The sequence below is a fragment of the Miscanthus floridulus genome, chromosome 3 (genome assembly GCF_019320115.1).
Source record: "Miscanthus floridulus cultivar M001 chromosome 3, ASM1932011v1, whole genome shotgun sequence".
Lineage (NCBI taxonomy): Eukaryota > Viridiplantae > Streptophyta > Magnoliopsida > Poales > Poaceae > Miscanthus > Miscanthus floridulus.
In genome coordinates this window covers 121,235,259-121,256,168 of record NC_089582.1, presented here as the reverse complement: position 1 = coordinate 121,256,168, position 20,910 = coordinate 121,235,259, and the positions used below count along the sequence as shown (strand labels likewise).

Sequence of the window (20,910 nt, the reverse complement as noted above, 5' to 3'; positions counted from 1 at the left end):
TTCCTGCCTGCTTTGACCGGATCGGAGTACATGATGCGGCCGTATCAGGTTTTAGTGCATCAAGTGATGGCCATGAACTGTTTCATATTTATTTTGGGTCGGGTCAGATGCATGTCAGTTCCTCCGATACTAAAATGCACAGTCCCGGCTGGAGGATCATTACGGCTTTGCTGGCATGAACACCCACGGAGCTCAACAGCTTAATAAAAGCGTGGTGATGATCATACGTTCATGGCCTAGTCACGTTTTTTTTATAAAACACATATATTATATTAGTGGAGCAGCCAGATTACACATAAACCCTCAGCAGAGGATCGAGATACATTGAGGAGTATGCAGACACACGTTTGCCTCCACGTGTCTTGACAATCGCAGCATCAAGGGACATGTAGTCCAAACCCGGAAAGAGGGCAGATTCACCGACATCGTCGTGCCCGGCAAATTCACCGACATCATCATCCTGCAAGTACTGTTCGCCAACTCTGCAAGTCGCCGGTGGGGGTTACCAGAGGCGTCACACACGCATGGAACCAGGATGGAAGGACCTCACTAAGCGAAAGTTTATAGTGGTTGAAGTTGCCATCGTTGATGAACTTGTTCGACAAACCGAAGATAAAGCTGGAGCGGTCAAAGGATGATAGATCGACATCCTCAGAGCAGGTGGATGGCTCGTTTGAGGAGAGGCATTGAAGGGGCCGCATATACGACCCGACGAAGTTTGACTCCGCTTGAACTGGTGGAGGGGAAGATGTTAGATTCAGTCGATCTCCATGGGTAGGTGCTGAAGGTGGCATCGTGGCTGCCATGCCCGTAGCATAAACGGCAAGATCCCAACCGGAATTGCCCAAGATGGCTACGGGAACAACCGGCATGACGCTGCCCGTGGTGAAGACCGGTCACCAACCGAAGAGGACTGGATCTGGGACGAGACGCAACAGAAACTTTATTTTATTGAAGCTCTCACATTCGCCGCAACCAGGGACGAAGACGCAACTGAAGAGGAACACCACGACGATAGCGTCGCAGACCGAAAGGCTCCAGGATAGGGAGAAGAAGACGCTCATCTGAACCATTCTCAAACACCACTACTACTACTCTAAGAACTGGGTTGAGGGGGGCCGGTCCACCTCCCCACGGCACCGACGCGAGCGCCGGCTGAAGAAGGGAAGGGGGCAGGAGCTCTACTTCCATCCTGTTCGTTTGATCGTATCAGCTATGCTTATCAGTCATGATACAGTGTTTTTCTCTCACAACAAAATATCATCAGCCGGCTTATAAGCTTAAAAAAACGATCAAGCGAACAGGGTAGAAGTAGGCCCCGCGGCTTGCCTCATTTATGACCTACTCATGTCATCCTATGCCTTGGAACCATGATGCCATAATTTTTTTTTCGACCTAGCACAACAGTTTTTTTTTTAAATACTCCATAAGTTATAAGTTCTTTTAGCGTTGTTAAGCCAAACTTGTCTATAATTGTTCAAAATTATAAAAAATTCACAAGCATATGAAGACATTCAAATTTGGTTTATCATCATCCATGGCCTCCAGTGATTTCAGTCATTGAACTGATACGGGTTAGAATCTTGTTTTCATCGGCACCGTTAGGCTCTGTTGCATTTGAAATATTTGAACGCATCATACTAATGAATCTAGAGAAGTATAAGATGGATTATTCCTCATCGTTCAATGCATATATTTATCTACCCACTGTTTTCATAGTTTGTTCCTTGACATCGTCCAAGTGCCGTGTAATCACGTTGCCATCTACAAAAGTTTTTATTTGTGTCCACGCGTGTAGCTTCATTGATCAGGTATATGCAGTCAAGGTATCTCTGCAGTCAGGTTGCCATCTACAAAAGTATCAACATTTAAATATTTTGAATAGTAAATAAACATATCGTATGATTAATATAATGATATCTATTTCATATTATAAATAGTAGTATCTCTTTTGTATATATTTGGTTGACAAACGTGATGTGTACTAGGCTCCAATCAATCGCCCGCTAATCAAGTAATATCAGTGGCCCACCTGATCCCTGCCCAACAAGCTAGTATCAGGCTATCAAGCATAAGCGTTTCAGAATTTTCGATTCACCCATGGATTGGTCCGCCATCATCTACGCCACTGTCCTTCTGCTTGTTTTGCTGCCGCGGAGTGCTTCCGACGACCGGCTAGTCCTGGGCAAGCCGCTCGTTCCCGGCACCACCATCGTCTCAGACGGCGGCGTCTTCGCGCTGGGTTTCTTCTCCCTCGCCGATTCCACTCCTGCCAATCTGTACCTTGGCATATGGTACAACGACATCCCCAGGCTCACCGCCGTGTGGGTCGCCAACAGAGGAAACCCGGCCACAAGCGGCACCTCCTCCGCACCACCAGCGCTGACCCTGACCAATTCCTCCAACCTCATCCTGTCCGACGCCAGCGGTCGAGTTCTCTGGACGACCAACGTCACCGGTGTCTCGGGTTCAGCAGCCACCGCGGTGCTTCTCAACACCGGCAACCTCGTCATCCGATCTCCGAACGGAACCACCGCATGGCAGAGCTTCGAGCACCCGGGCGACACGTTCCTTCCCGGCATGAAGATCCGGGTCAGGTACAGGTCTCGAGACGGCGAGCGCCTGGTTTCTTGGCAAGGCGCTGACGACCCCTCGCCGGGGAGCTTCACCTTCGGCATGGACCCGGGCACGCCCATGCGCGCAGGCCTTCATCTCATCTGGAACGGGACGAGTCCGGTGGCGCGCACCGTCCCGTGGACGGGCTACGCGACCATCAGTGGCCAGTTCCAGGTGAACTCCAGCTCCAGCGTCGTCATGGTTTCCCTGGCGGTCGTCAGAACCGAGGAAGAGATGTATTTAGCCTACAGCCTCCCCGACGGCAGCGCGCACACCAGGTTCGTGTTGACTTATTCCGGCGAATACCAGCTCCAGAGCTGGGGATCGTCGGACTGGGCTGTCGTCGGCAAGTGGCCGGCCAACGAGTGCGACTTGTACGGCCAGTGTGGCCCGTACGGTTACTGCGATGGCACGGTGACAGCCCCGACGACTCCGACGTGCAAGTGCCTCGATGGTTTCGAGCCGGCGAGCCTGGAGGAGTAGAGCAGAGGCAGGTTTTCCCAGGGGCTACGTTGCACCGATACGGGATACTGATACGCCGATACCGATACGGCGATACGGTGATACGGCATTTTCCAAAAACAAGGATACGCCGATACGGCAAGTATATAAATATATCAAAAAAATCAGAATACACCTACTGAGAACATTTTTCATCTAGCAGAACAATCAACAAATAAAAATGGCAAAACATAGACATTGCTAGTTCCATGAAGCATCTAAGATACTTGATTTTAAGGTTCTTACAGCACAATAATTAATATTGGTTTTAACATTTTTACAGCAGAATAATAAATATTAGGATACAAGGGAGTAGGGACACAAGCCAAATTTAAGGCTAAGGTTGCTACTGCATCTCAGTGCCAGATATGTCTTCTTCATCTTCAAATAATATCCGTTCAAATTCTGGCTCATCCAGTGAGAGATTAGCATGTTCAAGAATGCCAGCACCATGAAAGGTCTCATGATTGTCTGCCCCAACATCCCACATCTGAGTTGGCCCATTCATATAATCATCAGATTTCCTTGACAGCAGACGCATGTTGCTATGGACAAACACTAAATCCTCAGCACGTGGAGGAGTAAGCCTATTCCTGGTTACGCTATCAATGAATCCATATGTACTCCAGTTCCTTTCACATGAAGAAGAAGATGCCGACTGCCCAAGTAACTTCAGTGCTAATGATTTCAATTCTAGGGTCCTTTGACCATGGAGGCCCCACCATTGTTTTGGTTCGAAAAAAGCTCGATCTTCAATTGACTCACGATCCGCAAAGCAACCTCCAAATAGAGAAAAATCAGCAAATTGCCGTTTGATTGTCCTAAGATCCTCTGGATTGGGAAACATTTTTCTAAAGCACTTGTTCCTCATGTCAGAGACCTCAATATCTTCATGGGGGGCTACACGGTTAGGACCTTCAGAAAGCCACTGTTGAGAATAGTACCTGCATAAAAGAAGGGCATGAATCAGTCCCAAAAGTGATAAAACATGAACCAAGTGACAGTAGCAAATTGACAATTGACAACAAAAATCACCTAGGGTTGAGAGAATGAGCCAAACAATGGAGAGGAGTATTGCTTTTAAGCCAACGATCATACAAAATGGCATAAATAGTGTCATAAAAGGTAGATTCTTCATCAGGTTGCTTTCTCTCATGGCGATAAATGCGATCTTTCACTTTCTCAATCATGCTGTCCCACATCTCATAAATCAGATGGAGACATGGCTTATCTGTGTCTGCTGCCCTTAGCATTGAATAAATAGGCTCAGTGAAATCAACAATGTATTTAACATTGTCCCACCAAAAATCATCAAGCAACTTATCTTTTACAGATCTTGCTTTGTCTACATCATCTTCCCTATATGTTGACCACTTGTCACCAACAACCATTAACACAAGAGACTCTTTGAGAACAAGGAACCTCTTCAACATAATAATATGTGATGCAAATCTTGTATCGGCAATAGCAAGAAATTTGAGTTTACTAAACTCATTAAACATTGATAGGCGCATACCATGGTTCATGATGTAGTTCTTGATCATGAACGCAGCCTCCACAGTATCCTTAATCCACATGAGCCCAGCATTTTCAGCATCATTGTCCTTTGCATCACAAATATTCTTCAGTGCCAAATTCAAAGTGTGGACAACACATGGAGTCCAAAAGATGTGGTCATACTTCTATTCAATTATCAGACCGGCACCCTTGCAGTTTGCTGCATTATCTGTAATCACTTGGACCACATTCTTTGGTCCAACATTTTCAATCACAGAGATCAACTTCTCAGCAATGTATTCCTTTCTCTTAATCTCTCCTTCAGTGTTAACAACTCCCAAAAACATAGGGCCATCTTCAGATACGGCTAAAAAGTTGATGAGTGGGCGCCGCTGAGGATCAGTCCACCCATCAGCTGTAATAGTAATCCCTTTTGTAGGCCATGTAGTCTTGAATGGTTCCAACAGCCTCTCAACATTGACTCTCTCCTGCTGGAGAAGAGTAGTCCTCAACTTATTGTACCCAGGAGGTACATATCCACCCAAATCAGTGTTTGCAAGATACATTATTAAAGCTCGAAAATTTGGGTTTCTTGCTAAATTGAATGGAACACCTGCAGATTACAAAGACAAGGAAAAACATAGCAATCAGAAAAATGTTTTGAATCAAATTGATACTAAGATTCTTTCAATGAATCAAGTTCCATACCTCCTATATAGAACATTCTTCCAACGAGAGCATCAACAATTTGGCGACGTTCACGGAAAAAGCTTTCGTCAATCCCTGATTGCCTCTTTCTTCTCTTTGACTGGGCATTTGTACCTCCAGAAGGGGGTAATCCTGTACTCCCTATCTGTATTGGCAGGGGAACACTCTTCGGTTTGCTGTTGGAGATCGCTGCCTCAGCATCAGCCACTTCCTTGCGAAGTTGCTGAAGAATTGGTACTGTCACCTGTTTGCAAATGTGCACACCTTGGTTTGGTATCTTCAACAAATGTGCTCTGATTCTAGTATAGCTACCAGATATTTGTTTGCCGCAAAATTTGCAGTCTAATACTACATTTCCTCCATCAGGGCCATTGTTCTCGATCTTATTAACATGCCTCCAGAGAGGATATTTAGGATCACAGATCTCATTCACTTCAGGAACACTATCGCCATCACTTGCTACATTGACACTACTAGGTTCAGAGACATGCAACGGAGAACTTCCACTACCACTTGCCATCCCTAAACAACAACAATAAAAGAAATCTAGAGTTTCAAAGTTGGAATGCAGATTAAGAACTGATCGGAGATCTAGAAGTTGTATGGATCGCTGACCTGAGGCAGCAACCGGCAGGAGCAGGCGGCGTCGACGTCGGCGTCGGCGGCAGGAGCGGGCAGGAGCGGGCGGCGTTGGCGGCGTCGGGCAGGAGCGGGGCGGCGTCGGCGTCGGCGGCAGGAGCGGGCGGCGTCGGCGGCGGTGGCAGGAGCGGGCAGCCATCGTTCCTGGCTCGATGCAATGGTGGTGATGCTGTGAATGTGTAACTAGCAGGCTTTGAGGGCTGTCTAAATGGGTCGTATCGGCGACGTATCGGGATTTAATTTATTTATTTTTATTGATGTATTTCCCGATACTTCACCGATACCGTATCGGCGGCGTATCGGCGTATCGACGTATCCGATACGTATCGCGATACCGGTACGGTAGTTCAGGGAAGTATCGGTGTAACGTAGCCCAGGGGTGCCGGCGGAAGGAGGCCCTGCGGTGTGGCCACGGTGGTTTCGTGGCCTTGCCGGGGATAAAACCGCCAGACAAGTTCGTGCTCGTTGAGAACCGGACCTCCGAGGAATGCGCCATGGACTGCGCCAACAACTGCTCCTGCGTGGCGTACGCCTATGCCAACTTGAGCAGCAGAGGCACGATGGGCGGGATGAGGTGCTTGGTGTGGTCCGGGGAGTTGATTGACACAGAGAGGGTGGGTGATACTGCTGGCAATGGCACGCTGTACATCCGGACTGCAGGCTTCGATGCTGGTGTGCTATTCATCTCATCTCATCTCATATGTCTATAATTCTATATATAGATAAACTTAATTTGATCCTTGCATTGGTTATCTGTGCTACATTATTCATGCATAGAATTTTCACTGCAATGGCTTTGCACAGTAACAACGCCTTGGTACCTTCCGCGTAGCCCAGGAACACCATTGGTGTGCTCCTGTTCTTCAGCTTGGTGAGGACCGGCTTCGTCTTCCTGACGTGGCCGATGTAGCCGAATGTCCGGAGGAAGGACACACTCGGCTTGCGTCCATACCAAGCTTCGAACGGCGTCTTGCCCTTCAGGGCCTTAGTGGGCGCGCGGTTGAGGATGAACACCGCCGTGGTCACCGCCTCACCCCAGAACCTTACCCCCTTGGCCTTCATCATGGATCGAGCCATGCCAACCACCGTCTAGTTCCGCCGCTCCACCACGCCATTCTGCTGTGATGAGTACGGCGCGGTGTGGTGTCGCACCACACCCTGATCCGCACAGTACGCAGCGAACTCCACTGAAGTGAATTCACCGCCGCGATCAGTCCTCGGCATGCGCAGCTTCTTGCCGCTCTCGGCCTCCGCGCGCATCTTGAACTTCTTGATCGCCGCCGCCGCTTCATCAATGCTTGTCAGGAGTTGCCGCCACATGTAACGACTGTAATCATTCACATGCAGGAGGAAAGTACCGCCGACCACTGTTTGTGGCTGGTGTGATTGGCCCACAGAGATCGCCATGGACGAGCTCAAGAGCGTCCGCCGCGCGATACTTGGCCACCTTTGGGAACGGCAGCCTCCTCTGCTTCCCGGCCAGGCAGCTGTCACACAACTCGCCTCTGTGCTCGATGTGGGGCAGCTCTCGGACCATCTTCTCCAGCCGACCAAGCGTGTCGAAGCTGAGATGTTCAAACCGGGCATGCCACAGCCACGGCTCCTCGGTGTGCCTTGCCGCCAGACACACCGGCTGCTCTACCTTCAGATCGAGCAGGTACAACCGGTTCTGAGACCTCTTCACCTTGGCAAGAAGTCGCTGCTCCCGATCCCTGATCCTAAGGACTCCGTCCTTAATTAGTACCTCGCTACCGCGCTCATCCAGCTGGCCAATGCTGATGATGCTTGAACGCAGCTGCGGGATGTAATATACATCCGTTAGCGCGCGGTGCTCGCCGTTCTAGCACCTGAACATGATGGTGCCGTGCCCTCGGATTGCCACCCTTGAGCCGTCACCGAACTTCACCGTACCGGTCACATCGTCGTCGAGCTCGGAGAAGGCTGCCTTGGAGCCCGTCATGTGGTTGCTGGCGCCAGAGTCCATATACCACCGCTGCTCCTGCTCGCCACCCACACATCCGAGGTGGACTTGGACGCGCGGTTCGTCGAGGTTGACAGCCTTCAGGACCTTCCTAGGCCCTTCCACCGCCATTACCTCTGCCTTCTCTTCGGCTTCAACGTCATGCAGTGCATAGAACGTCGCCATCAGGATAATGGCCTCATCATCATCATCAGCTTGCGCCAGATGAGCCTTAGCCTTCTTCTCCTGCTTACGATTTGGGAACTCCCGTGCCTAATTACCCATCTTTCCACAGTGCCGGCAGGCGTTGGGGTCGACCTGCTTCTTTTTCTCCGAATAAGCCTTGCCGCGGTGCTTGCCATTGCCACCGCGGCTGGAGGAGGATACCTCGGAGTTCCTTTGAGCAGCCCACTCCTCTGTCAGCAGCAGTTTGCCACTGTCCTTCGTTGCTGTCGCATGCTCCAGGCGCTCGTCCACCACCCGTAGACGGCCTGTCACATCCTCAATGGTGATGGTGGACAAGTCCAGCATCGTCTCTATGGAGAAAGCGATCTGGATGTACTTTGCCGGCACGGAGTGGAGGTACTTGGAGACCACCTCCTCTTCGTTGATGGTGACGCCATGGCTCTTCAGCTTGCTGATGAGCATCTGCAGGCGGAGGGAGAAGTCCTCCACCGATTCACCATCCTTGAACTTAAGGTTGGCGTACTCCTGCTTCAGAAGCTGGGCCATCGCCTTCTTTGCGCGGTCGGAACCGACGCGCATCGCCGCAATGGCCTCCCACGTCTCCTTAGCAGAGCTTTTTTGTCCCCAACGGCTCCTTGTACTCCGCTGGTACAGCAGCGAGGATAGCCTCTAACGCTGACATGTCGTCTTCTTCATTTTCGGTGCCCTTGTCAATAGCATTCCAGAGCTGTCGGGCTCTGAGCTTGACCTTCATGGTCACCGACCACTCTCCATAGTTGGTGCGAGTCAACGTCGGCCAACTGGTGCCGCTGACCTCCCGCACCGTGCGCACAATGACCTCCTGTCGTGGCTGGGCAGCCACAGCAGTGCCACTGCTGTCGCCCAATTCTAAACCGTCCATCATCGCCAGCGGTTAGTCCGGCGACGACGCTTGTACGGCTCCGATACCACTTGTTGGCCCACAGGATCACCGGCTCAGGTGAGTCGACCACTCAATAGTCTTGTCGACCACGACAAACGTTGTCCGACCACACACTATGGCTAGAGGTAGAAGAAGAAAGGGAGGACAGAGCATACACACACAGCAAAGACACCAGCGTTGGCCGGAGCTCTGTATAGGAGATGGCAAAACTAAACTATCTCTTTTACTGAGTTGCAGTGACAATATATATACAACTATATACATCTAGTCCTAGTATAGCTGCTATGCTGCTACAGTAACTAGATGTGACAGCAGGGCTGACTTTGGCGCATGCCCCTACTGTGGCTACAGTACTGCTGTTGCTGATACCCATGAGACGCTATACCTCCGTGTTGCAGGCATGTTGTCAGGTACCATTTCATATCACAAGAAATTCTTACCCAAGCTGGGCATCCCTATGAGTGGCTCCCCACTTGTGGCATGCCCGTTTTATAGTTTCCCCATCATTTTATCACTTATACCCGTACCATCTAGAATGCAAAATATGCAGATAACAAAACACCATTAGCTGTGTCTGTAGTCCTCTGGAACTTGATCTTTCATCTATCTGGTATGCAAAATAGGCACCGAGATCAGGACAACATGTTGTAGGATCAGGATGGTTGCAACTAATTTCAGAATCTGCTCACATCCTAGAGTCATAAGCCGATCATAATGTATGGCTACATGCTTGTTAGAGCCGATATATATGTATCAGGAATAGATTCTGAACTGAGATTTACAGTTTTTTTTCGTTCATTCCCAGTGATCTTAATTTCTTGTACATCTAGTTAAGATGCCATCATAATTCCTATCAACTTAATGATAAAGGTATTATACTATTGTGTATTGTATGATCTTAGCACTTGTTCAGCTGTTTGAAGACTGAACTATGTAAGCGTATGATATTGACTTAGCACTATATGAATAAATTTTGCACTGCTTTGCAGGGTAAAAGGACAAAAACAAACACAATAAAAATTATACTACCAACTTTAGCAGGAGTTATTGTTCTCACTTCCATTTTGCTTATATGGGTCTGCAAGTTTAGAGGTATGTTTTCCATTCTGTATACTGATCTCAGTTACTTAAGAACAAATACTAAACAACTTTTGGAAGCAGGAAGGGAAAGAAATTTGGAAAATCACAAGACACTAATCCATGGAGGTTTTACTTCAGATGAACTTGGAGAAGAAAAAACTACCAATGATTTTGAACTTCCATTTCTGAAATTCCAAGATATTCTAGTCGCAACAAACAACTTCTCCAATACGTTTATGATTGGACAAGGAGGTTTCGGCAAAGTTTATAAGGTACTTTACGATGGAAGTTCCTACCTTTGCTTTTCCATGGCTGATTATCTAATTAATTAATCTGCACTACATATACTAATCTTGCTTTTCTATGATAACTACAAAGGGGACATTAGAAGGTGGTCAAGAGGTTGCTATCAAAAGACTTAGTAGGGACTCGAATCAAGGAATTCAGGAGTTCAGAAATGAAGTTGTTCTAATTGCCAAGCTACAGCATAGAAACTTGGTTAGGCTTCTTGGTTGCTGCATTGAGGGAGATGAAAGCTGTTGATTTATGAGTACCTGCCTAATAAAAGCTTGGATGCTATCATTTTCAGTATGTTCTACTAAAATTTACCACGAGTTCAATAGGTGGTTGACTTATGATATAATTACATTTTTCATAATTCTATAATTGTTCATTGTAGATTGTGCAAGAAATGCACCATTAGATTGGCCAACAAGGTTCAAGATAATCAAAGGAGTTTGCAAGGGGACTTTTATACCTCCACCATGATTCAAGATTGACAATAATTCATAGGGACCTCAAAGCTAGTAATGTGTTTACTAGATGCAGAGATGAGACCCAAGATAGCCGACTTTGGCATGGCAAGGATCTTTGGTGATAATCAAGAAAATGCTAATACCAAGCGAGTTGTTGGGACATAGTGAGTGGTACTTTAATCCCAAATACTTAAATTAACCTATGATTAAAGCCAATTCATTCTCATAACTTTCGCAAATGAAATGGTCTTAACAGTGGCTATATGGCTCCTGAGTATGCAATGGGAGGCATTTTCTCTGTGAAGTCCGGTGTCTATAGCTTCGGTGTTCTACTTTTGGAGATTGTGAGCGGTATAAAGATAAGCTCTGTTGACCGCATCCCAGATTACCCCAACCTTATAGTCTATGTAAGCAAATATGATTACCTTTTAATCTCCTCATACTAAAAGGTTTTAAATGTACAGTGTTACGCAATCTAAAAGAATGGTGTGATTGTTTCAGGCATGGAACCTTTGGAATGAAGGAAAAGCAAAAGATCTGGTAGACAAACGTATTGTGGACAACTGCTTACCAGATGAAGCTTCACTTTGCATCCACATGGGGCTTTGTGTGTGCAGGAAAATCCGGATGATAGGCCATTGACATCTTCTGTTGTGTTCAACTTGGAGAATGGGTGCACAGCACTACCAACGCCAAATCACCCAGCATATTTTTCATGGAGAAATAGTGATATGGAGAAAGTGAGAGAAGGCATTATGAACTCTAAGAACACTATGACTCTTACAGTGATAGAGGGGGAGATAGAGTGACTTCACATTTTTAGTCACAAAGTATTTGCCTGGGTTAATTGTAAACAGATATTGCTTGCTTTAGCAGTAATCTGGAAGTTAAACAGTGTACTGCTGCCTTTCTCTACTAGTATGGCGCACATGTTTTCTTTGGGAAACCAAATGCAGCCTGAATGGAATAATCTAAACGGACATGTCAAGCTCAACATCCAACTGAGGTCTGAGATGATACAGAAAGCATATAGATATAGGGTTTTTGAAACAGAACCTTCTCCAACTCCAAGTATGGGAGCAGGGGATGCGATTGTTGCTTGCGCTCCTGCTGGCCTCCTGCTAGTGAGCTCTGAGCTCTGACACAGTCACCATCAATTGTCTGCAGCAGCAATGGCGCAACCCACTATCGCCTGCCGGCATTCGCGAATACGCCTAGCTCCGGACCTCATTTAATTTTGCACCACCTCAGCCTGGCTAGCCAGTAACCACCCATCCAATTAGAACATTTTAGTAGGCATGTAAATATAATGTATAGTGCACAAGTGTAGGAAGTTAAAAACGTAAAATACTTGTTAAAATAACAAAAGTTTGACCAGGCACTTGAGACTGGTCTAATGCATTCCTGCCAACCTTCATATTCGCATTTTAAATGGATGAACTGTGCCCGGTGCCCCTAATTAATTAGCACCAAGGTAACAATCCTATTCTTTTAAAGAAAACATAACGCCTAGCTAGGCAATTATTAACAACCCCATCGATGTGTACATCACAACTACCAACTTGTACATGTTTAACTTCGACTGAATGTTTTGAACACATTGTAGTCTATAAGAAAACCTGGTCCTTTTTGCATTGTTCCGTGCACATCAAGCGTGTAGGACCTTATATATATATACCCCTACTGTATATACTCACAAGTAATAATCAGCTAACTAGTAACAAGTAGCCGGCTAGCCGCTTGCGTGCATACCTTCTCTGCCACTTTTGAAGCATAATCATACACCGGTAAACTCACTCGGAGAGTCAGAGAGACAGTGTGACACACAGCAGAGGTTCGATGGCATTCATGAGTTCCATTTCGATCTGCACTGTGGCTCTCCTCCTCTTGCCGGTCTTGCGCACTTCGGATGACCGTCTTGTCCCTGGCAAGCTGCTGTTGCCCGGCAGCACTGTCATATCTGATGGTGGTGAGTTCGCCTTTGGCTTCTTCGCCCCGTCCAATTCCACTCCGGAGAAGCTCTACCTTGGCATATGGTACAACAACATCTCCCAGTTCACCGTGGTGTGGGTTGCAAACCGGGCAACACCGGCCATCCTCCTCAGCTCATTCGCCTGTTCTGACCAACAATTCTAACCTTGTCTTGTCCGATGTCAACGACCGTGTTCTCTGGACAACCAACACCACAACTGCTGGAAGCTCATCGCCAGCACCAGGATCAATGGTAGTGCTTATGAACACAGGCAATCTCATCCTACGGTCACCCAGCAGCATGATGTTATGGCAAAGCTCTGACCACCCAATTGACACGCTACTCCCTGGCATGAAGATGTGGAGGAGCCACAAGATGGATGAAGGCACCCGGCTTGTATCTTGGAAGAACCCCGAGGACCCCTCGCCGGGTACCTTCTCTTACAGTATGGAGACAGAGGCTCTTACAGTATGGAGACAAGGCTCTATTCGGCTGCTCGTAAAGCCGCTTGTGTTGATTTGTACGGCTGATTTGTTGGGAGAGAAAAATACTATACCATAGCTTATAAGCCGGCTTATAATGGCAGCCGAACACTCCCTCCGTTCATGCAGGTCTCCATCTGGAACAGTTCACTTCCAGAATGGCGCAGTCCCGTGTGGACGGGGTTCACGGTCTCAAGCCAGTACTACTACTTACAGCCAAACACCACCAGCGTTGGGGGTATACGTGACTTATGTTGATACCGCCGATGAGGCGTACATGGTCTTCTCGGTTTCCGATGGTGCACCACCCGTCCTGTCAGTAATGAGTTACTCTGGGAGGATAGAAACACGTATATGGAACAAAGATTCATTGGAGTGGTCAACGCTTGTAGCGTCGTCGGACTACGAGCAGTGTAGCAGGTACGGTTACTGTGGCCCTTCTAGCTACTGCGACCGCGGAGATGCTACCCCAGCTTGCAAGTGCCTTGAACCGCCCTGTTCATTTGGGCTTGTTTGGCTGATAAGCCATGGCTAAAAGTACTGTTGGCTAATTTGGTGTGAGAGAAAAATACTGTTCGTTGGCTGATAAGCCATGGCTTATAAGTCAAACACGACCAAGCGAACAGGCCGGTGCTTGGTGTGGTCTGGGGAGTTGATTGACACAGAGAGGGTGGGTGATACTGCTGGCAATGACACGCTGTACATCCGGACTGCAGGCTTCGATGCTGGTGTGCTATTCATCTCATCTCATCTCATCTCATCTGTCTATAATTCTATATATAGATAAACTTAATTTGATCCTTGCATTGGTTATCTGTGCTACATTATTCATGCATAGAATTTTCACTGCAATGGCTTTGCACAGCAACAAGGCCAAAGAACAGCGCTGTAAAGATTGTGCTTCCTGCAGTTTTGTTAAGTGGCATTCTGATACTCACAGTCACAGGCACTTCCCTTGCATGGTTCAAGTTCAAAAGGTATTGACTCTACTTCTCTACGCTTAGATATTGTATTGTACTCACCAGAGGGGTCAGGGGAATTGGTTTTTGCTCTACTATTCTACATTATTACCGTCACATAAGAAAAAAAAGAAACATTCATGACATTTTGGAAGCAGGTAAAAAACAAAAAGAGGGAAAGAACAAGACGTTGTCAGTCCTTGGAAACCTGAATACTTCAGAGTACTCTGGTGAAAGAAATCCTACTGAAGGCTTTGTATTTCCAGCTGTAAGCTTCCAAGATATCGCAGCTGTGACAAATAACTTTGACAGATCATTTATCATTGGACAAGGAGGTTTTGGCAAAGTTTACAAGGTACTTATCTATTTTGTTAATTTTCACCCTGCAAAATTGTAATCGCACTAACACTAAATTAATGTCTTAATTCATTTTTCACTTCAATTTTACAAGGCGACGCTAGATGTTCGAGAAGTTGCCATCAAAAGGCTCAGCAAGGATTCCGCACAAGGGATAGCGGAATTCAGAAATGAAGTTGTTTTAGTTGCCAAATTGCAGCACAAAAATTTGGTTAGCTTTATCAGTTGCTGCATCGAGGGAGACGAAAAGCTTCTGGTGTTTGAGTACATGCCTAACAAAAGCTTAGATGCTCTGCTTTTCAGTATGATCTAACAGTAGCACATTACAGCTTCAGGGTTCAACATAACCGATTGGTCACTACTTATGGGATATAGTTGCCTTTATTTGTAGGCAGTACAAGGAAGTTAGAGTTAGATTGACCAACACGGTTCAACATAATCACAGGAGTTGCTAAAGGGCTTACCTCCATCAAGATTCAAGGCTAAGGATAATTCACAGAGATCTCAAAGCAAGCAATGTTTTGCTGGACGAAAAGATGAGACCCAAGATAGCAGACTTTGGTATGGCAAGGATGTTTGGCGACAACCAACATGACCCAAACACGAAGAGAGTCGTTGGAACACAGTGAGTAGTTTTTTTTCTAAAATTATCACCACTTTAACCTAATTCACAGAAAAATACCTACTCCATTATTCTTCGTGGTAAAAATACTTGCAGCGGCTACATGGCTCCTTAATATGCAATGAGAGGCATATTTTCTGTCAAGTCTGATGTGTATAGCTTTGGTGTGTTGATGTTGGAAATCGTAAGTGGTGTGAAGATAAGCTCAACTGATCACACAATAGACTTCGAAAACCTTATAGTATATGTGAGTATAAGCTTTCTGAATTTTGTAAGAACTTTATAATAAAGTTCCACAACCTCAATTATTGTGTTGGTTTATATCCAGGCATGGAATCTATGGAAGAAAGGGCAGGCAAAGGATTTGATAGACTCAAGTATAATGCAGAGCTGCGTACCTGCTGAAGCTTTGCTTTGCATCCACATAGGCCTTCTATGTGTGCAGGATAACCCCAACGAGAGGCCACTTATGTCATCTGTGGTGTTTCATCTTGGAGAATGGAAATAGCACACTCGCCATTCCAAATAAACCTGCATATTTTGCACATACTTATAATAACAAAGTAAAACAGGTAAGAGGCACTACTCAGAACTCAAAGAACAGTGTAACTCTTTCAACTTTAGAGGGAAGGTAGGCCGTTTTCTCCACATATATGACAATCATTTGATAAAGAACTGGGGTTATGTAAATCTGCATTGCTAATGCGATCAAATTTGGCGTACTAGCTAATGTTACATTGGGCCTGATTTGAACACTGTGCAAGTTTGCAGAAGACTCTTACGTGCTAATGCAAGCCACCAGCAATCAGGCCCTACGCGTTTCTCAAATCTCAATCTTCTCTGTGACAAATGACGTAGCCCTGATTATTTTTGTCAGGGTCAATCACTAAGCAAAGCACTCTGACATCATTGCTTGTACGACCAAGTCTCACTGCAACCATTCCTAATCGATCGAGAATATAATTTGGCCGGACATTTATCCGCACCCATGTTCACATGATCATCTAGCTTCGCCTTGTAAACTGAAGCGGGCTATATGTCCGGTGAGCTCTAAAATTTTATAGTTCAATATATTCATTTGAAATCATTTGTACGCTTAAATATTTAATATAAGATTCGCTAAAGTTAATATAAAAGGATAATATCATTCACTTGGTCATAAGTGATTGTGCAAGAGTGTAGGAGAGGCCCGTGTGAGGGAAGAAGTTCTGAGTTTGAATACCAGGAACCGCACATGTGAGACTTGCGACCACGACGGATTTCTTTTCGAAATTAAAAAGGCATCTACAAATGATTTCTAGTAGCGGTCAGAAACGTGGTCTACTTCTAAAAAATCATTTTAAAGAAGTGGTTGCATACCCACCCTATAAACCTTTGATTTCTAGAGATCCTTGAGTAGAGGCGGTTTGCTGCAAACCTAATCTGACTACTTCTAAATACTTTGTATAGTAGTGCTACAAGTCAACCGCTGTAATTACTGTAGCTTGTACGGTGCGACAACCGACAACATGGAGTCTCCCTAGCAGATTTTGAGCCTACCAGCTTGGAAGACTGGAAGTCTGGAACAATGCCAGATTCTCATAGGGATTGCTGGCGAAAAGAGATGTTAAGACAAGCTAGCAACCTTCATCATGGACGGGCTCGTGAAATGAAGAAGAAAGTTTCAACATTCTAGAAGAAAGGATGAAGATTAAAGAAGTGAAGAAAATGATGTTGTAATATATACACTTTCATTGCAATATATACATTATTGTAATATTTGTTTTATAAAATCATGGATGTGTGATGCATGTGATGCTTTAAATACCCAGTCCAGTAACCATATAGTAGGAAATAAAAGTATTACACAAGAATAATAAAATTAATTAATAAACCAGAATATGGGAAAATCATATCACTGTCGGGTCTAAACCTAAAGCCAACTCAACTACAAATGCAACAATGATCTTAAGGGTACCACTGCCGGTGCACTGCAAGCCGAAAATGTACTTAACAAATCACAGCTGGTTCTAATCCTAACCCAGCATGATCTTTAAGACCACGTCACTGACGGTTTAGGAATATAACCAACAGTGATGTTCGATATCACTGCGGGGTAGGGGAACCGGTAGTGGTGAAAAACCCTATCACTGCCACTTGCACACTGCCGGCTCATTTTTCGGCACTGATAAGGGTTGAGACTCGGAAGTGATTAGCTGTGTTCTGAGGTACTGCAAATGGTGATAGTAACTTCCAAAGTTTAGTTCATTCTAAAAAGATCAACACAAGATATCATAGATAGTTGTCACTAGTTCTCAAAATATAACATCACACCATAGGTAGAGTTCTTTAACATAACATGAAGATAGTCAAACTAAGCATGGAGTATTTGCTGCTTTGCTCCCCTTACTCTTAGTCATCAACCAATATGGCTTGAATAACACATGGCGTATAGAATACAAGAGCGCTAAGACCAACAAACACCTAGCCCTATTACCCATGTTGCTCTTCCTTCTCAACTTTGCAATTTCCTCCATATCACGCCTTCAGGGAGTACAAAAAGGGCCATGAAAAGATACGGATGCAGGTTTAGTTTTGATCTTGAATGTGTGTGTGTTTGTTGTTTGTGTGGTGTGTGGGGGGGGGGGCGGGTCATAATATGTTCAGAAGAACACTAGGACTTTTACCGTTTTGCTTCTTTCATCATTTCAGCGAAGGATCCAACCCGCCCTTCACGAGAACATTGCAGCATTGCTTCTCCTAAAAATTGGTAACTGATAAACCTCAGGTTCCATTATTCTCACATCAACTTAAACCGATGGCACCCTGATGAAAACATGCATTATAATCTCACTCAACTTGCATGTGCAGTTTTAGCCATTACATTCATCACTCATCAGGTGTTTATCTAGCTTCATAAACATTCACGTTTGAACAAATTACTTCACTGAAACAAGCAAGCTAGAAAGGAGTAAGCATGCTGCAGTGTTGATTATTATTGCCCTGTGTGATGAACCGAAAATGCCTTCCATTCACATAGGAAAGTGTGGAGCAAGGAAAAAGTTGCTACTGGCGCTACACATGACGACACTTGATGTTATACAAAACATGATGATATGTGCCCACCATGTGCAAATGAAATCGATAATAGCATCTTCCCCACACATCGAACAAATGGTATCTAACACTGTACATGAAATGCATGCCATCATTACCTATCAAAGCAACCATGACACATTGTTTTCTATTTGACCAAATGATCCCAAAGTTGAACCACTACATCCGTCATGAAAAGGATGTGATTCTACTTGTGTCCTTAGTCAAATTATCCCAAAGTTTGACCAAGTTCACATAAAAAAGAGTATCACTATATAACATTAAATAGATACACTATGAAAATATATTTCATGACGAAATTAATATACTACAAAACTAATATTCATTGTTGGCCCATCACTGTCCGGTTTCTAATTAATGAACTAGAGGTGATAACCCTTCACTACCGGGTCATTAACTGAACATTCAAAACAATGATTGGTGTCCTAATGACCCGGTAGTGAACGTCCCTATCACTGTCGGCTCAAACCACAAGCCAGCAATAACATGTCACTAGCGGTTGAAGCCATTAGCCGGCTTGTTCCAAATTCCGCAACAGTACAAGATTTAAATTGTTGGAAAAAAGAAAGAATGTGGATAGGAGCGTGTGATGGTAAAGAATTTACTTCATTCTTCACCCAGACAGAGGAATTAATTATCCAACCAGGCCCCAAGAAAAAAAAACTAGATATAATTACTCCAGACAAACCTAATTCCTAGTTTCCCACCCATCCATAGAGAATTTCATCCAGATCAGCATGCGTCCTGATCGCCTGTGAGGGAAGGGAACGAACCAGCTGAGAGGCAAAGGCGCAAGAGGCTGCTGCCCGCCCAGGAAGGACCCTCAGCTTGCCGACCAAAGCGCGCAAACGCCATATAGCACCAACGGCGTGGGAGAGAAGACGTACGACGGTGGGGGTGGGCGCGGCGGACAGGGTTTGCGTTCGTCTGGCTTTTTTCTTGGGGAGGGGATGAGCCAGGGAGTGAGGGAGAGAGACGCCTTCTATTTAGGGCTTTGGTTTGAACCTTGTCCTGGTGGGTGCTCTGGCCAGGCAATCACCTTTTGTTTAAGTGATTATTGATTAATAGCAAGTTCACGGAGCTAGCCGCGTTCAATTAATATCCCCGTTTGGTTTGATATTTGCTAATGTCAAAGTAAAATAAAATCTTCAGCTCGGATGCAGATCCGTGCCCCACACACATACTCTTTTTAGGATCAGAAATGCTTCTACAGCGTTTGACCTGTTTCCTGGCAACGGCTCAACAGGCTTTTTTCCCGAAGAACCAGCCGCGTATGTATTAATAGAGAAAAAGTTTTATAAAAATTAATAAAAAAACAAAACAAAACCCTCATGAAGGAGGCAACAGCAAGACCACACCACATGAAAACACTGCACCAGCGAACCTCAGAAGCAACAACCATCAAACACCGCGTTGCACGCCGCAGAGAACCAGCGAACTAGGAGGGGGAGTAGGTTTTCCACAGCGATGCCTTCGAGGAGGAAAACGACATCCACAAATGCTATCAACGCTGATAGGAGAACCACGGTTTTCCACGGCCCAACAGTCTTCACCTTACTCTCATACACCGTTGCTCGTCTCCCTCACGCGGTTTCTCGTCTCCCTGACGATGGCACGGCTGCTCGTCGTCCCGATGCGGCCGCTCATCTCCTCGACGCTGCTGACCACCTTACTCCCTCACTGCCTGCTTTCCTCCCTCATGGCCCCGCTCGCCCCGCGCCTGTCCTTGTTCTTCCCTCGCCGCTGCACCTGCTCGCCTTCCTACCTTGCCTCCATGGCGGCAAAGTGGATCTAAGTGGACACATCTATGGTGAGGTGTTTCTCGACTACAAAATCCTCCATGGTCGGGTGTCTCTCGACGACGAACTACACGTTGTGGCCTCGCTGACGACAAGCAAGCGCAAACGGATCTGCACTCTACGGTGGATTATGTTGTACTATGTCATATGTTGCAACAGTCAATCTTGGATGTTACAAGTTTTATGGCACTCAACGTAAAATTGGATTTTGCGGTGTTGCAACGGTCGATTTGAGAAGTTGCAAGAGTCGGTTTGAGATGTTGCAACATATTTTTCTGGATGTTGCAATAGTCGATTTAAGATTTTGCAATATGTGTTTTTGGATGTTGCAACAGTCGATTTTGAATGTTGCAACATGTTTTTTTTATGTTGCAACTATCGATTTAAGATATTGCAACATGTTTTTTGATATTACATGAGATGTCAGTATGTTGTAAACCTTTGTTCTTGAATGTTGCAAGCAATGATTAACATCTGATATATTTGTCTGTCTTTCCATCTCTCTCCCAAGTGCGTAGAGGCAGAGTGGTGGTGTAGCAAAGGGAGCATGCGGTGTGTTGGCATGGCTTCATCCTAGGCAGGCACGTCGAGCTAGGATGTTGTAGATGGTAGTTTGATATGCTAAAGTCAATAGCGCATTTGGCTATTGTCTATGGCATGGACACTGTTGTGAGTTGATGGTGGGAGAAGCCCTTCTCCGCTTTTGTAGAGAATATGGGATCAATGTCATATTTTATTAGGGTTTTGGTGAATGTAATG

General features: G+C 45.6%; 2 protein-coding genes and 1 pseudogene across 2 annotated transcripts; 2 read left to right on the top strand and 1 right to left on the bottom strand.

Annotated features, from left to right (window-relative positions):
• The first annotated feature begins 2,100 nt into the window (after positions 1 to 2,100).
• On the top strand, positions 2,101 to 3,099 carry LOC136544304 (S-locus-specific glycoprotein S13-like). Its single transcript, XM_066536515.1, has one exon. It carries the CDS (start codon positions 2,101 to 2,103, stop codon positions 3,097 to 3,099), a length of 999 nt encoding a protein of 332 aa, XP_066392612.1.
• Positions 3,100 to 3,463: 364 nt separating this feature from the next.
• On the bottom strand, positions 3,464 to 4,692 carry LOC136542914 (uncharacterized). Its single transcript, XM_066535531.1, has 2 exons — positions 4,153 to 4,692; positions 3,464 to 4,061 (listed from the first exon to the last, which is right to left on the bottom strand). Exons 1-2 carry the CDS (start codon positions 4,659 to 4,661, stop codon positions 3,464 to 3,466), a joined length of 1,107 nt encoding a protein of 368 aa, XP_066391628.1. The 5' UTR covers positions 4,662 to 4,692.
• Positions 4,693 to 12,703: 8,011 nt separating this feature from the next.
• Positions 12,704 to 15,891, top strand: LOC136544303 (G-type lectin S-receptor-like serine/threonine-protein kinase B120; annotated as a pseudogene).
• The last annotated feature ends 5,019 nt before the right edge of the window (positions 15,892 to 20,910 follow it).

Bases quoted from the DNA above. Each gene is read 5' to 3' on its own strand.
- LOC136542914 (XM_066535531.1), bottom strand. From the start codon at position 4,661: ATGATCAAGAACTACATCATGAACCATGGTATGCGCCTATCAATGTTT. The intron at 4,062-4,152 runs GTGATTTTTGTT...TCTTTTATGCAG, and splicing joins GCTCATTCTCTCAACCCTAG to GTACTATTCTCAACAGTGGC.
- LOC136544304 (XM_066536515.1), top strand. From the start codon at position 2,101: ATGGATTGGTCCGCCATCATCTACGCCACTGTCCTTCTGCTTGTTTTG.